The sequence below is a fragment of the Stegostoma tigrinum genome, chromosome 7 (genome assembly GCF_030684315.1).
Source record: "Stegostoma tigrinum isolate sSteTig4 chromosome 7, sSteTig4.hap1, whole genome shotgun sequence".
Lineage (NCBI taxonomy): Eukaryota > Metazoa > Chordata > Chondrichthyes > Orectolobiformes > Stegostomatidae > Stegostoma > Stegostoma tigrinum.
Genome location: NC_081360.1, coordinates 52,930,678 through 52,947,813, shown reverse-complemented (window position 1 = coordinate 52,947,813; position 17,136 = coordinate 52,930,678). Strand labels below are relative to the sequence as shown.

At 41.1% G+C, this 17,136-nt stretch overlaps 1 protein-coding gene across 1 annotated transcript in view; it reads left to right on the top strand.

Annotated features, from left to right (window-relative positions):
* kalrna (kalirin RhoGEF kinase a) overlaps window positions 1-17,136 on the top strand; it is a 693,809-nt gene that overhangs the window by 324,439 nt on the left and 352,234 nt on the right. The window contains exons 8-9 of the mRNA XM_059647272.1: window positions 3,404-3,535; window positions 4,166-4,396. Of these exons, the coding sequence (XP_059503255.1) occupies window positions 3,404-3,535; window positions 4,166-4,396 (363 nt within the window). The remainder of the gene's footprint in view (window positions 1-3,403; window positions 3,536-4,165; window positions 4,397-17,136) is intronic.

The following is a 17,136-nucleotide window of genomic DNA, read 5'->3' as shown; positions in this document are numbered from 1 at the left end:
TTTTCTTTGAAAACCGAACGCAGTAACCTTGCCTGTAATGTATGTGAGGAGAATTATAGAATCCCTACAGTGTGGAAACAGACCATTTGGTCCAACTAGTCCACACTGACCCTGTGAAGAGCATCCCACCCAGACCCAGCCCCCACCACCTTATCTGCCTAGTCCACCTAGCCTGCACACCCCTTGATGCAAGGGGTAATTTAGCATGACCAATCCACCTAACCTACACATCTTCGGACTGTGGGAGGAAACGCAAATGATACAGGGAGAATGTACAAACTCCACACCGACAATCACCAGAGAGTTGAATCAAACCCAGGTCCCTGGTGCTGTGGGGTAGCAATGCTAACCACTGAGCCACTGTCCCATCCTATTCTGTGCTTCTTTCATTCTGGCATTATCAAATCTAATTCAGCTACTATTGGTAGCTGTACTTTTAGCTGTCTGAACCCTCATCTCTAGAATCTTCCTTTAAATATCTGTCTCTCTGTCCCTTTCCTCCTTTTAAGATAGTCCATAAAATCTGCCTTATTTACCAGGCTTATACTTGCCTATCCTGATAGCTCCTCATGTGGCGCAGTGGTACAATTCTTGGATAATTTTTCTGTGAACAGCATGGGAGATTGTCCTGTCTTCGAGATACCATAAAAATGCGAGTTGCTGTTGTTGTCAAAATTAAACTTTTTTCATTTAGCTGAAGACCCCTTCATTTCACAGTTGTCCCAATTTTGTAGTACATTTTTGGAGCCCATGCAAACAAGAACTATAGCTTAATCGCGCAGTTTAGATAATAAGGAGAATGCATAACCTTTGTAATTTTAGGAGGCCTTTTCTCTTGTGCTGTTTGTGCACATAGTGGATGTTTTAAACACTTAGATTTTCTAATGAGACAGCTAGCTTATTTTCTCAACCAGCTCCCTTAATCTTTGAGGGCTAGATGTCATCTATGGGTTTTGATAGATTTCTGATGGCCAGTAGATTATTTTGTTTAGCTTTAGTAGAAGGAAATGGCCATAGCACATGCATGAAGCACATCCAAATGTTCTTGCTGCTGTTTACTAAGTACATACTCACTTAAACCCCCTAAGCTTGGTGCAAATACACTTGTTGAACATATACAGTCATCACCAATGCTTAAACAGGGAGGCCATCACCAAATGTAGTCTTGGAACCCAGACTACTGATACTTTCCATGAGTATAGTTGTACCCTGTGAGTACAATGTCCTAGCGTTACATTTCTAAGGCTCCATGAGGAAGATTTAGCAAATTTCTCAGCCAACTATGTATGGATACATCAGCTGACAGACTGAAGTCAAAAACAATGATTAGATAAACTGAAGAATTCATGCATATACAGTGTATTTCTACATGTCACATGTGATGTTCAGTGACAGTTTTCTTCTGGTTTGTGAAACAGACATCAGGAAATTTGAATAAGACAGTACACATCGTTAGGACTTTTGCCATGAGGAGGAATAGCCTAGATTAGAGTCTCTGCGATTGCACTGTCACATAGAATCCTTACAGTGTGGAAAGAGGCCATTTGGCCCATAAAATCTGTACCAACCCTCTGCACAGCATCCCACGCAATCCTGTAACCCACATTTAACCATTACCATTCCACCTAACCTGCACATGTTTGGACTGTGGGAGGAAACCTGCACAGACACAGGGAGAACGGGAAAACTCCATACAGACAATTACCCAAAGCTGGAATTGAACCTGGGTCCCTGACACTATGAAGTAGCAGTGCTAATCAGTGAGCCACTTTGCCACCCTACTTGGTATCGTGGTAATGCTAGAGGCTGGGGAATCGAGCCTCCTTCCAGCTAATTGAAGAGATTAGAAGCACATTGCATAGATGTGTAACATTTAAGAAAGATAATGAGAATTATAAATTACTAAAAAAAATTAAAAAACTTAATCTGCCATCCTCACCTGGTCTGGCCTACTTGATGGAGTTTAGAAGAATGAGGGAGGATCTGATCGAAACTTACAGAATACGGGGAGACTTGGGATAGAGTGGACATGCAAAAGATGTTTCCAGCAATTGGAGAGACTAGGACTTGAGGCTTCAGCCTCAGAATGAAAGAACAATAATTTAGAACTGAAATAAGGAGGAATTTCTTCACCCAGAGGGTGGTTAATCCAGAACTCATTGCTGCATAGGGCTGTGAAGGTCAAGCGATTGCGTGTACTTAAGTCAGAGATAGACAGGTTTTTGACAAGGAAGGCGATCAAGGGCTACAGCAGAAGGTTGGAGAATAGGGTTGAGAAACATATCAACCATGATTGAGTGGTGGAGCAGACTTGATGTGCTGAATGGCCTAATTCCTCTCCGATGACTTATGGTCTTAAATGGCACTGGCCTAGGCAGTGACATTTACATCCAGTGAATGGACTAAAAAAACAAAGAAACTATCTACTTCTGTCAGTCCAGAAAAATGTACAAAAAATATACTTTTCAAAAGCAACAACATTTCCAAGATTAAAATGCTGAAAATGTAGAAAACCTATCTGTCATCAGACCCATGGTGAAATTAATTCGCTGTTCTCAAACAAACAGTAATTGCACAGTTTTCATCACTCCTACTCAGTGCACACAGGGTCCTTAAAGGATTAGGATGAATGTAGGGAGAAAGCTTTGCACCGTGTTCCTGCTTCATTTCTATAACCCACCTAATTTGTCCTAAACCTGAAGGCTACATACGCAGAGAAGCAGAGTTTTCTGTTACACAGTGAAACCAGTGATATCACTGGTACGTGCATTTCATTTTACCTGTATGCCTTGCAAGGCTCTGCAATTTCATACAACCAGAAGTCTCAATTTGGTTTCAATTGACAATGGACACAAGGGGCCAAAAGAGACACATTTTCTTTATGTTTTAAAGCTGCTGTTGTGGAGCACTTGGATAGGACTTGATATTGGGTTATAACAATGATACCCAGGGGTTAAAATCTTCTGGATCTTCTCTTTCAGAAGCTGGGACAATTACACACTTGCTGTTTCACTCCCCCTAGCCCTCATTCCCACAATGTCTTGAGATTTCAGTTCCAGCATAACTTGATCAGTATAAAGTCAATCCTATAAAGAATAAAAAAAAGGCTTCCTTCTGCAGTGTGCAAATCAGCTGATCAGAGCTGGGCTTGCTCTTTAAAAAACTATTAATTAGATCACGTCTCATCTTTCCCATTGCTTTACAAATTAGATGTACTGCACATCCAACTCAGTTTTGAAAGGTACTATTGAAGCTTTTCCAACCATTCTTTCATAAATGCATGGAAATTGTATCAAATAGCTGTGTAAAAAATTCTTCTCATCTCTCTTTTACTTAATTTCACTGAGAGTTTTACAATGGAAAAATATGATTAGTATTAATAATTGTTTCCAATTTTATTTAGTATTTATCAAGTGTTGATATCTGGTGCAAAACCTGTGCTGAAGGAGGACTTCCATCTGAAATGCAAGATTTGGAGATTGCAATTCACCATCATCAGACGCTGTATGAGCAGATTACACAGGCATATGCAGAGGTAAAAGAGGTTGACACACTCACTTGAGGAAAGTACACTTAATCACCAGACTGCTTTCTTTATTCTATCTTTCTGCTTATTATTAATTCAACTTCTGCTCTGTTGTTAGTTATTCAGTCTATTTGAATATAAAGCAATTGTCAATCAGTTACACTTGATTTCGCTTAAAGTTTTTGACCTGGCTTTGGTAAATTCTGCAGTGTAATTCAGTCAGTGTCCTGTAAAAAGTATCTACTGATCTACTTGTTAACTCAAACCATCTGTAGTGTTTACAATTTTTGTTCCGTGTAATTCATGACGATCCCATTCCTTGGTCCTTTGCACTTGAAAGTTTGTACAGTTCCAGATAATTGGTTATACTTTGTTGATGAAAATGCTTTTTGAGGCCATGAAATAGCTTCAAACAGCCATATGAGCATGAGAGTTCAAGCCAGGCAGAGTTAATGATTGTAAATAAGGTAGAGTAATTTGTAAGTTTAAAATAAGCACATTTAGCAGTATAAAACAGAGAAACATTGAAGGAAGCTGGGCGGATTTAGTTGAATCGTGGGCAACTGATTATTAGTGCCAAAATCAATTGTTCAGTTTGGCACAGCAGATTTAATACAACTTGTATGTTATTTGTCACAGGTAAGTCAGGATGGCAAAGCTCTTCTAGATGTACTGCAGCGACCTTTAAGCCCGGGGAATTCTGACTCACTCACTGCAACTGCAAATTACTCCAAAGCAGTCCATCGGGTCTTAGACATTGTGCATGAAGTGTTGCATCACCAGAGAAGGCTTGAAAGTATCTGGCAGCACCGCAAAGTCCGACTGCACCAACGGCTTCAGCTATGTGTTTTTCAGCAGGATGTTCAACAGGTAAAGCCTTGACTTATCAGATCACTGAGAAGTGAAACACCTTTTGCTTCATTAATGCACGATTCCTTAATCTCGAGCTTTCAAAATGTTATTATTTCATTACAGGTTGTTGTCATTGTTGCAATATGTAATTTTTGTGGACCTTTTACTTATAAAACATTTCACTGTAGCATCAGACAAAGTTTGACATTGAGCCACTTGGGAACTATTAGAGTAAGTGATCAAGTTTGGTCAAAAGTGCAGATTTTAAGCTGGTGTTAAAGGGGAGGGACAGAGAGTTTTGGGAAGGAAATTAGAGTTTAGGGCCTAGACAGTTGAAACATGACCATTTGTGATGAGGCAATGAAAAATTAAATGAGTGCAGAAATCTTAAAGGATTGTAGAAAGTTTCAGAAATAGGAAAGAGTGAGGTCATAGAATGGTACTAAATGCATAGTAAAGGTATGGCATACAGACAATTGCAAAAAGTATGATTATTATGCAGTGTTTATTAAATGGGCTAATTGTTACATAAAAGAACTTTTTGTTTTGTATGACTGAAGGGGAAATCAAGACCATGGAAAAAGATTGGATGCAGTGTGACTGATGAATCAGAAAAGGAAAAGAAATATTTGTTGGATTTGCAGCAAGGTTTTGGATGGTGTTAAATCTAGTCCACAAGGTGGATTTTCCTCTTAGAGATGAATAGCTGAAGTTGGGACATTTGTCAGCATGGTGCACCCGCCTCAGAAAAAGGTGTCCTGAGTAGTGTGATTTCAATTCTGTAAAAACTGTATCATTTTCTCTTTCTGCATTTTTGACTGTGGACTGAAATTTGAAAAGACCTCCTTAGTAAATCAAGGATTATGGAAGGAATTGCTGTGTGTTTTAAAAGTAAGCTACCAGCACTTATTGTAAGTGTTGTTTCCACAGTGGGAGAAGTTTTGTTGCAGAACTGGTACCAAGTATATGCAAATGAGATTCAGCCTGCAGCAAGTAGCAGATTGGTCTGTAGCGTGGTGACCAGTTGTTGAAGACCAAGGTTTTCTTCTGCTAATAGCAGTAGCTCTCAAGTAACTGAACAGCCTGTGGGTGTGAATGTCAGAACTATCAAACCTGACCTCCAGAAGTGGAGGTGGCCTTTTCTCTGCAGTAAACATTCCTAAGGCCTGAGGAAAATCAACGTATTTTCTCTCCATTTGCTATAAGCTGTTGCTTTTAACTATTAAATCAGAGACTGTATAATTTGTGAACCAATTGCTCTGTGCCACTTGCAATGAAGTAAAACCACTTGAAGGGAGAGACAAATGGACGGTGAGTCCTGACGAGTCAAAAGGATCATTTTGGCAAACCATGTAGACAGGGACCATTGAACTGCCTTCCCAGTTGTTGTTCCACATGTAACACCAAGATTTCTGTGTTAATTGGTATATGTGTGAATGTTAGGATGTTTATAAGGGGGTTAGAGTTTAACTGATAGTGTTACATCATGGCAATTCATAATTGTTTAACTATGGTTAGAATCTATTTATTTGTAGTAAATAGTCTACCTTGTTAAAGTACAGAAACCAGATCCATGTCTTCTACCCAACTGCATCGAAAGGACAGGTAAATTGGGGATTTTGCTTCTATAAGATTTTTAACTTTTTGGCAGCTCTGGGAATAGTAGGGCTTGATTTCCAGTCTGCCATCAGGATTATGTCTGCCCCTCTGCCCCATAGCGCAGATCAATGGCAGCCACATACTGGAGTGATCTGCTTAAAAAGACCTACCTCAGTTCTCTAGGACTTTGTCCAAGTTAAATATTTGTTAAATATTAGGCCCTTTAACCCCCACCCCTCATGCCCTTCACTCCCCTTTATCTGCCCAAGCCAACCCATGCACACCCTCATAACTCAATACCAATCCATGCACTCTCAACGATGACAATGGTCTCTCATACTCTCATGCCAACTCATAGCATGTCTATGCCCATTCACCCAGAATTCCCTCCTCATAATTCATGAACACTGGAGTAGCAATGGCATAAGTGGGAATGGATTAAGAAACAGAAATACACAACATTCTTTCAAAACTTGCTGTTACTCTAACATTATGAAAGTGTCATTCAACCAGAACTTTAAATCATTTGATACTGCTTCATTTTGTGTAAATAAAATCAAACCATTAGTAAGATAAATCTAAGAAAGAAACGCTTGACCTGTCAGACATTCAATGTTTACTCTAACTGTGTACCTACTTCAACAAACTATTGGAATTCTGGGCTCTCAGCCTCTTTGTTCTTGCATGGAATGTGACCATCGTTGACAAGACCAGTATTTGGTGTTATCCTAATTTGCCATTTGAGGGGGCAGTTGTGGGTCAACAATGTGGCTATAGGTCTGGAGTTACCTAAGAGATATCCATACATAAATAGCAGCGAAATGGATGAGTGTTTGCAAAAGCCAACTATGGTTTTGTGGACACCATCAGCCTAGCTTTCAACGTCAGATTTTTTTCATTAATTGAATTTAAATTCTACCATTGCTGGATTTGAAACTCTGTGCCCAGAACATTAACCTGGGCCATTGGACTTTTAGTCCATATGTGTTGCCACTGTGCCACTGCCTCCCCTATTACATAATAAGTACATAAAACGATGCCATTTTTCAATATAGCATTAATCACTTTCTCCATTTCCCCCTAGTGCTTATCTTGCAGATGCCTTTGCCAGTACCATGCTATCACAGTAGCTACTGATATTCCCTGAGGGTAGTTGATCTCAAGCTACTCTGCTCCTGGATTGGCCAGTTTGGAATTGACCACTTTCATCCCGGAAAGATAGCGCTTTGATCCCCGCATAAAACCCAATGCCTAGATTGCTGGACTGCTACATGCTCCTGGCCTTTGCACGCAGTATTCTCTATTGGCACGCAAAGCACCTAGTATTTAATTATGCATTCTCACTTTTTTTGTTCTATAGAACTCACATCAAAATACTTCTGTGAGTCCTCTGCAGCAGAATTCACCCACTGGGAGCCTATACCTATACTACCCATGACCTGTTGCCTGGTCGCAGCCAATTCATTCCTAGACAGAGTTTTATGGCCTCCTGAAGCTGGGTTTACAAGTCGATTTGTCCTGTAAAAATCTGTGGGTGTCCTTCCTGCCGTCTATTCTTCTGCTCTAGCGTTTTCCACGATTCAAGGGGAGCCCACTATCCCTTTTCCAAGCTGAGGCCCATTAGTGGTCAATCTGCCCAGCTGCAATTTTCCAGCCAGCTGGAGGAGTTGAGTGGTTGGCTGGCGCGAGGGTAGCTGTGCAGATATCCTACTTGTGCCGCAGGTGGATAAAGAGGGAGCATTCCTCATTCATGGGCTCACTTTTTGACTATGGATCTCGAAGATCTGAATTCTGTCTCCTCCTCTCCCCTGCCCCCGCACCACCAACTCCAGACTTGCTGTCTCCCTGTCCTCTAACGTCAGGAACTCCCAGACGTACCTTACATCTGTTCCTCAGCACTGTTTTCTGGACTGTAGTACCAATCATGGCCACCGTTCCCAGAGACTGAACTTCCTCCCCAGATGAAAGCCCTATCTCCAGCTACGTTATTCATCTCGAGCGAATGTGGGTAAGCCACTGCCTTTATAGGTGGGTGCGCTAGAAGCCACACCACCCATTTCATTTCAGCAGAAGTGTCCTTTACTGCTTGGTGATGATCTGGTTGTGCTGCATTGATGCAGCAGTATACATGGCTAGTGGTACTCATGATAGGATGTGGCAGCACAATGTTGACATGCTGCCTGAATTGGAAGCATAGGTCCAGGTTAAATTTGCATCTCAATTCCAGGGACAACCCAGCTGAGCCCCCTTCTCGTTTCCATATTAAATCAATTTGCCAGTAAACATTGTTCAATTTAAATCATTCGTGTGAAATGACTTCCATGTGTCCCAGAACTGATGCCAAAATCTCTCGGTGCCTCTTCCTGACACACCATATTTGGTCACGCTAATGTTTCTGCCTGTTTCTATTTTAGTGCATGGCTTGGGAAGCAATCAAAAATGACCACCTGTAAAGACAAACCCCTAAACTTGTTTCCTTATTTTCTGCGATAACAAGGTGTAGAGCTGGATGAACACAGCAGGCCACGCAGCATCAGAGGAGCAGGAAAGCTGATGTTTCGGGTCTAGACCCTTCATCAGAAATGGGGAAGAGGAAGGGGGTTCTGAAATAAATAGGGAGAGAGTGGGAGGCGGATCGAAGATCGATAGAGGAGAAGATAGGTGCAGAAGAGACAGACAGGTCAAAGAGGCGGGGATGGAGCCAGTAAAGGTGAGTCTAGGTGGGGAGTTAGGGAGGAGATAGGTCAGCCCAGGGAACACGGACAGGTCAAGGGGGTGGGACGAGGTTAGTCAGTAGGAGAAAAGGGTGGGGCTTGAGGTGGGAGGAGGGGATAGGTGGGAAGTAGGACAGTTTAGGGAGGCGGGTACGAGCTGGGCTGGTTTTGGGATGCAGTGGGGGAAGGGGAGATTTTGAAGCTGGTGAAGTCCACATTGATACCATTAGGCTGCAGGGTTCCCAAGCGGAATATGAGTTGTTGTTCCTGCAACCTTTGGGTGGCATCATTGTGGCACTGCAGGAGGCCCATGATGGGCATGTCATTTAAAGAATGGGAGGGGGAGTTAAAATGGTTCGTGACTGGGAGGTGCAGTTGTTTGTTGCGAACCGAGCGGAGGTGTTCTGCAAAGTGGTCCCCAAGCCTCCGCTTGGTTTCCCCAATGTAGAGGAAGCCACACCGGGTACAATGGATGCAGTATACCACATTGGCAGATGTGCAGGTGAACATCTGCTTGATGTGGAAAGTATTCTTTGGGCCTGGGATGCGGGTGAAGGGTGTGGTGTAGGGGCAGGTGTAGCACTTCTGCCGGGAAAAGTGCCGGGTGCAGTGGGGCTGGAGGGAAGTGTGGAGCGGACAAGGGAGTCATGGAGAGAGTGGTCCCTCTGGAAAGCACATAAGGTTGGGGAGGGAAAAATGTCTTTGGTGGTGGGGTTGGATTGCAGATGCAGAAGTGTCGGAGGTTGTTGCGTTGGAATCAGAGGTTGGTGGGGTGGTATGTGAGGACGAGGGGAATTCTGTTTTGGTTGGTATTGCGGGGATGAGGTGTGAGGGATGTGTTGCGGGAAATGCGGGAGGCACAGTCGAGGGCGTGCTTGACCATTGCGAGGGGGGGAAGTTGCGGTCCTTGAAAAACGAGGACATCTGAGATGTACAGGAGTGGAATGCCTCATCCTGGGAGCAGATGCGACGGAGACAAAGGAATTGGGAATAGGGGATGGCATTTTTGCAGAAAGATGGGTGGGAAGAGGTGTGCAGGAAGGTGGGTGGGAGGAGGCTGGATTCACTTTTCAGGCCCTGAGGTTTTTCTTTCCCAATACCATTGGCCAACAAGAACCACAGTGAATGATTACTTTCCCTCCATTTGAAAAATGTTTCTCACCTGTGTGTACATTTATATGTTCCCTTTATCCTAGCAACTGGAAAGAGTGTCCTTACTGCCTTCATGGACCTTTCTCACCATCTGTTTCACTAATCATCCAGCCCTCTCTTTGAGCCAATGCTTGTTTACTGGTGTCATTGATATTTTGTTTACTGGTCCAGCCCCTGAGTCATCAACATCACCATGGGACGGTATAACTTTAAGCCTGTTAGAGAGCATAAGTTGTTCCGAGCACATTTGTTCTAAGTTCTCCTCTTAGTTTTTTTTTTCTGTCTCTCCAATGGTCATTCATCTTTTGTGTAACATTGTCTTCTCCCCATTTCTCAGCAGTGTTACTGCTGTCAGAAGCTTCATGTGCTTTTGGAACATGTCAACTGAATGAGTGTTAACTTCAAGTTATGAAGAAATAAATACATATGTATAATTGTTTGGAATTCTCATGTTATTTGGCTTCCATGGGTTTCAGGCAGCTAACTGATAACAAATAAGAATTGAACTGATTTTCTTTGTCTCATTCCCATCCCTTGCCCAAAGCTGGATATGAGCAATGCACCTGTATTATTCTGGTTCTGTCCAGGCCCGGGGACACTAGTATTTCCTATCCTGTGCTGTTAACATGTCACAAGGATACCCTGCCACAGGGCTACTCTCTGGCTTAGACTTGTACCTAGAAGAAAAACAGCATGGCTGCTGAGATATGGGTCCTTTCATTGATGATGGGGATTGAAGTTTAAATTGCATCTAAACATGCTGCTGGTTAGGGTTCGGAAAAGGGAAGTGTGTTGCTTAAAGCTAAAAATGACACAAAATATATAGTCTGGAAATATTTAACTTTCATCAAACATCTAAAACATCTAGGTTATCTAGCGAATTATTCAATTCCTATTTGTCGTATCATGCTGTTCCCAAACCAGTTGCTATGTGACTTGCTTATGTTACAACCTTGACTACACTTTAAAGGCACTTTGTTGGCTGCCATGTGCTTTGATATGTCCGAAGGCCATGCAAAGTCTTTCTATCTTTCTTTATTTATTGATTAGATTTATTTAAAATTAATATTTCATTCACAAATTGCTTTTATATTGTTTGGAAGCCCTGTGAAAGTCTTCAAATAACTTGGATTTTGTAGTTGCTGAGGAAGGGTCACTAGACCTGAAATATCAACTCTGATTCTTCTTCACAGATGCTGCCAGACCTGCTGATCTTTTCCAGCAACTTCTGTTTTTGTTCCGAATTTATAGCATCCGCAGTTCTTTCAGTTTTCCTTTTGGATTTTGTGGCTTCTGCATTCACTGTGTACAACTGACAAGAATAATCTAATGGGGGTTCTTTGCTGGGAGGTGTGTGATACCCTCTAATAAAAGTATAAATTGGATTCCTCTGCTGATTTTCTGCTGTAAATTATAATTTTTGGTTGAGTAGAACCAGGCAGAAATTCAGGGCCCATGTCTGAGGAATGCATGCGTGCTTGACAGATTAATGTTTTGTTCCCTTTTTCGACTATTAATTGACAAACCAGGCATGTTTGCAGTATTTGAACTTCAGTATCCCAGTTAACACTTGACAGAAGAAAGAGCTAATTGTTTGCCTGAAAATAGAAGGGAATACTAGTTCGGTTCATAAGTAATACAAATAAAAAGAATTTCAAAGAAAAATGAACTTTCTCAATTCTGACTGGTCTGCATTATTAAAATACTTGTAGTAAAACATGAACAAATGAAAGAATTCATATTGTATAGGAGACAGTCTCACTAATCCAGTTGATGTCTTGAATTGAATATTCTATGGATTATGTCCCCTGACTTGAATTTTTTGAGCGTTGTCTTCTCCAGAAATTCCTTTTTAAAATAACAAGTTATAGACTTGTGAATGGAGAATGGAGAACTGCTGTGGTTAATCCAGCAAATTAATGGTACTGGTTCAGCAGTAATGAAAACAGTAATTACATAATCATACAGCCTGGGTAGCCTGTGAGAGACCAAAGAAAGATTGTCACTGTGCTACACTTAGAATGGGTCTTAACCATTTAGTAACCATGCTAAATAATGGATAGTAACGAGAAATAATGGAGTCAGTGTATAATCCTGTATATAACTTAATTTTAAATTATTGTACAACTAAGTTACAAAATTCCTTGCGTCTGGGTGGAAAGACAGAATTTGGGACAGGATCTAATGCTTTGGGCCTTCCTCTTCTTTTTCATCAGAAATTGTAACTTGAATGGGAATGGGCATCTGAATAATATTGAGAATAAGGAATGGCTGTATGTCCCTGGCATTCAGAGTTATTTAAGCAGATAAGGTTGTTACTTCTTCCGTGAAGGAGGTGCATGTATCCTGGAGCCTCCAGGACCCAGTAGAGAAGAGATGAATGATTTTGCGGTGTTATCAGTCCCTGGGATTGTTAAGCAAAGTTGCTCAAAAATGATGCGTGTTCGCTTTAGTCCATGTCACGTATAGCAGTCTAAAAGTATTGCTTTCTCAGTTACCAACCCAAATACTGCCTGTGATAGCATTTTAATTAAATTCAAAGATTAAGAAATCACTATAGGAGATCCATAATCCATTTTTTGTAAACACAGCATCCAGTTAGCCAGACAAAACAGATTACATGAAGTGTAGTTTGTAGATCCCATCAGGACCAAATTGTCGCATTCTGAGCATACTGTGTAAACCTCTCATATCACCATATGGACTAACAGAGGAATGCAATGTGGATATTATTTAATCAGCTAGCCTGCTGTTAAAGAGTGCCTCTGATGTAAGATAAAATGCTGGTAGAACAGCATGGATAAAATAGTAGAAAGACCAACAAAGTATGATGTCTGTATCGTTTAATGTTGGCATATGCTTGTCCCCATGTGCTTTGCTGCTTGTGAGAGTTCAGCAGGTCTTTAGTGATCAAGAATTTTCTACAATGCCATTAAACCAGATTTTGTACTTACTGTTAGAAAGTGTTTTGTAATGATTATCTTTAAATCATTACAAAACACTTTCTAACAGTAAGGATTTAACAGTTTTCATTTCAACTGTTCTACTCATTAACATCACCACTATTGACACTGATGTGAATGTTTATGAACTGTTTTGAATTTGAGACTGTATTAGCAGAAAGATGGCAGTTGCAAATTAGTGTATCAGAAAATTTGTTAAAATATGGTCCCTGATACTTAGTCCATGGAGATAATGCATATGGCTTCAAAAAGACAATAGTTACATAAAATAAACTTCCATTGATTTTGTTCTTTCAGACAGCTTAAGGACGAGATCATTTACAAATATGAGTAGATTGTGATGCTCAAAGTTCCTGAAACCTAGTGCTTACTGATTTTACAAATCACTTGCTGCTAAACTTAATTCAAACATTTTTATTTTTATGTTTATCTGTGTGATGTTTTGAAAAATATGAGGTCAATTATTATAAAGTATAAGGATATGTGAACTGTTAGGCTGTTTTAAAGCTATTCAGTGCAAAATTATTAATATGTATGGGTCATGCAACAGAAATACAATCAATCAATGTGTGAAAACAATTTTTAACATAATCCTTACATCTTTGCTGTCTGAACATTTTATAATTCAACTTGTGGAGAAGAAAGTTTTCTCTCTGATGACTGTAAGAATAATTGTAACTGTTTAAAACTAGTTTCCACTATTTATTCCTAATTGGTAACTTTTCCTTCTAATTGCATACATGTTACATTCCAGCCACCTTCTGCGTTTTCTACAAGCATGAATTTTAGTTTGGATGAAAATAAAACAGTTCAGGCACTCTTTAGCCTTCACTCCACACTGTGGATGCTTAATATGTCAGAAAATGCATCACCAAATGCTTGTATTTTTCTAACATTTCTGGTATGTGGGAACACAATTCAAAGCATTTATCATTTTGGGGAAGGTAAATAAAATGATAAGCAGCAGGCGAAAAGGGGAAAAACAACTAAAGGATTGGTGAAGAGAAGGAAGCCTGAATGCAGAGTTTGCTTCGGCAAAGTAGTACAAAACAATGTAGTTTCTGAGGGCAGGAGATGAAATAACCAGCGGATGAAAAGCCTGGAATAAACATGAAAGGATTTAACATTGGAGCATATACAGTTCAATGAAGTGAGGTGAATGGGAGGTGTGAAGGTAACGATGTGGATTAAAAATCAACTCAGTGGAATGAAGGAAGAAATGTAGACTGGGAACATGGAGTTGTGGATTTTAGTACAAGTGAGGATGTTGACAACAGCATCGTGAATAAGTTGAAAATTGCGAAGGGCTGAGACAGGAAGATCAGTAATGAAGATTTGGAAAAATTAACTTTTGAGACTGTGAAGGTATAGATTATGATTTGGTGGCAGAAATGGAGGGATAGAGGAAAGAAGTGTGAATAATGGAGGTGAAAGAAAATGGTCATGATAATTAATGAATTGAATGTGGAGCAAAAGAAAAACTGAGATTGATATCGAGAAGGGTGTTCTGCAAGTTCAGAATCAAACAGAGTAAAAACTCATAAAATTGGCAGAAACGAGGCTAAGGATACATAGTCATACCCATGAAGTTGGTTTCACATTTGCTGAATAAAAACCAAAAGAACTGCGGATGCTGCAAATCAGGAACAAAAACAAAAGTTGCTCGAAAAGCTCAGCAGGTCTGGCAGCATCTGTGAAGAGAAATCAGTTACCATTTCGGGGCCAGTGATTCTTCCTCAGAATAAGTTTGATTGCCTTTTAAACTTGTGGGGATTCGGAATGTTCCATGTACCTCACGAAGAGACAGGCATTACTGGGGCCCATGATGGACCTACGGTCACGCTCTGACCTCAAGAAAATAAGAGGGGTTAAAAGAGAAGTTGCTGAGGGTGCAAACGAGCTTGGCCAAGGAGGGGAGGGTGGTGGTGGGTGGGGATGATTCATACCTTTGCTCCAAGAAGAAGTGGAGAACCCTAAGACCATCCTGGTATAGAATGGATATGGGATTGCATGTCCATAGTAAAGAGGAGGCGGCTGGAGCCTGGGAACTAGGAATTCTGAAACTGGCGAAAGTGTCAAAGGAATGGATGTCTAAGGAAATAAAGGAAAGTATCAGATTGAAAAAAAAACACACACAAAAAAGCAAAGATTAGTGGGAATCTAGTAGACTGGGAAATCTTTGAAGGCCAACAGAAAGCCACAAAAAAAGTTATAAAGAAAAGTAAGATAGACCATGAGAGTAAACTAGCTCAGAATATAAAAACAGGCAGCAAAAGTTTCTATAAATGTATAAATCTTAAGAGAGTGGCAAAGGTAAACATTGGTCCTTTAGAGGATGAGAAAGCCAGTTTAATAACTGGGAATGAGGAACTAGCCGAAGCATTAAACAGTTATTTCGTGTCAGTCTTCACAATGGAAGTCACAAATAACATGCCAAAAACTGATGGCAACAAGGTGAAAGCAGGTGAGGACCTAGAAACTATCATTATCACTAAGGAGGCAGTGTTGGGTAAGCTAAGGTGGGGGGGATAAAGGTAGACAAGTCTCCTGGCCCTGATGAAATGCACCCAGGTACTAAAAGAGACGATGGGGGAAATAACAAGTGCACTAGCAATTATTTACCAAAATTCACTGGACTCTGGGGTGGTTCTGGCAGATTGGAAAATAGCCAATGTGACACCACTGTTTAAAAAGGAAATAGACAAAAGGCAGATAACTATAAGCCAGTTAGCTTAACTTCCGTAGTAGGGAAAATGCTTGAATCTAACATTAAGGAAGAAATAGCCAGACATCTGGATACAAATTCTCCCATTGGGAACACTCAGCATGGGTTCATGAAGGGTAGGTCATGTTTAACTAATTTGGTGGAATTCTTTGAGGACATTATTTGCATAGTAGACAATGGTGAACCTGTAGATGTAGTGTATCTGGATTTCCAGAAGGCATTTGACAAGGTGCCACACCAAAGATAAGATAAAGTTGCACGGTATTACAGGGAATGTATTGACATGGATAGAGGATTGGTTGGCCAGTAGAAAACAAAGAGTAGGGGCAAATGGGTGTTTTTCTGGTTGGCGGTCAGTGGCTAGTGGTGTGCCTCAGGGATCAGTGTTGGGACTGCAATTGTTTACAATTTACGTAGATGATATGGAGTTGGGGACTGAGTGTGGTGTGTCCAAATTTGCAGATGACACTAAGGTGAGTGGTAGAGCAAAGTGTGAAGAAGACACAAAGTCTGCAGAGGTATATGGATAGTCTAAGTGAGTGGGCAAAGGTCTGGCAGATGGAGTACAATATTGATAAGTGTGAGGTCATCCATTTTGGTAGGAATAACAGGAAAATGGACTATGTTTTAAATGGTTAAAAAATTGCAGCACGCTGCTGTGCAGAGGGACTTGGGTGTCCTTGTGTATGAATCACTAAAAGTAGGTTTGCAGATGCAGCAGGTAATTAAAAGGGCAAATGGAATTTTGTCTGCCATTGCTAGAGGGATGGAGTTTAAAAACAGGGAGGCTATGCTGCAGCTGTACAAGGTCCTGGTGAGGCCACACCTGGAGGACTGTGTGCAGTTTTGGTCTCCTTACTTGAGAATGGATGTACTACCAGTGGAGGGGATGCAGAGGAGATTCACTCGGTTGATTGCGGAGTTGAGAGGGTTGGATTATGAGGAGAGACTGAGTAGACTGGGATTATATTAATTGGAATTCAGAAGTATGAGGGGAGATCTTGTAGAAATGTATAAGATTATGAAGGGAATAGATAAAATGGAGGCAGGGAGGTTGTTTCCGTTAGCAGGTAAAACTAGGACTAGAGGTCATCGCCTCAAAATAAAGGGAAGCAGATGTAGGACTGAGGTCAGGAGGGACTTCTTCACCCAAAGGGTTGTGAATCTGTGGAATTCCCTGCCCAGTGAAGCGGTTGATGCTACCTCGCTGAATGTTTTTAAGGCAAGGGTAGATAAATTTTTGAACCGTAAAGGAATTAAGGATTATGGTGAGTGGGTGGGTAAGTGGAGCTGAGTCTCAAAGATCAGCCATGATTTTATTAAATGACGGGGCAGGCCTGAGGGGCCAGATGGCCTCCTCCTGCTCCAAGTTCTTAAGTTCTTATGAATCATGGATGTATGTGGGCAGGGGCTGTTCTGGGGAGGAAAGATGGAGTTAACGTAGGAAGAGATGAGTTTTGTGGGGCAGGAGCAGGCTGAAACAACAGGTCTGGCCAGATAGTTGTGTTTGTGGATTTTTGGAAGGGCGTAAAAGCAAGCTGTATGGGGCTCGGGCATTAACAGTTTGAATGCACTTGAGGGGAGATCACCAGATGAAATGAGGTC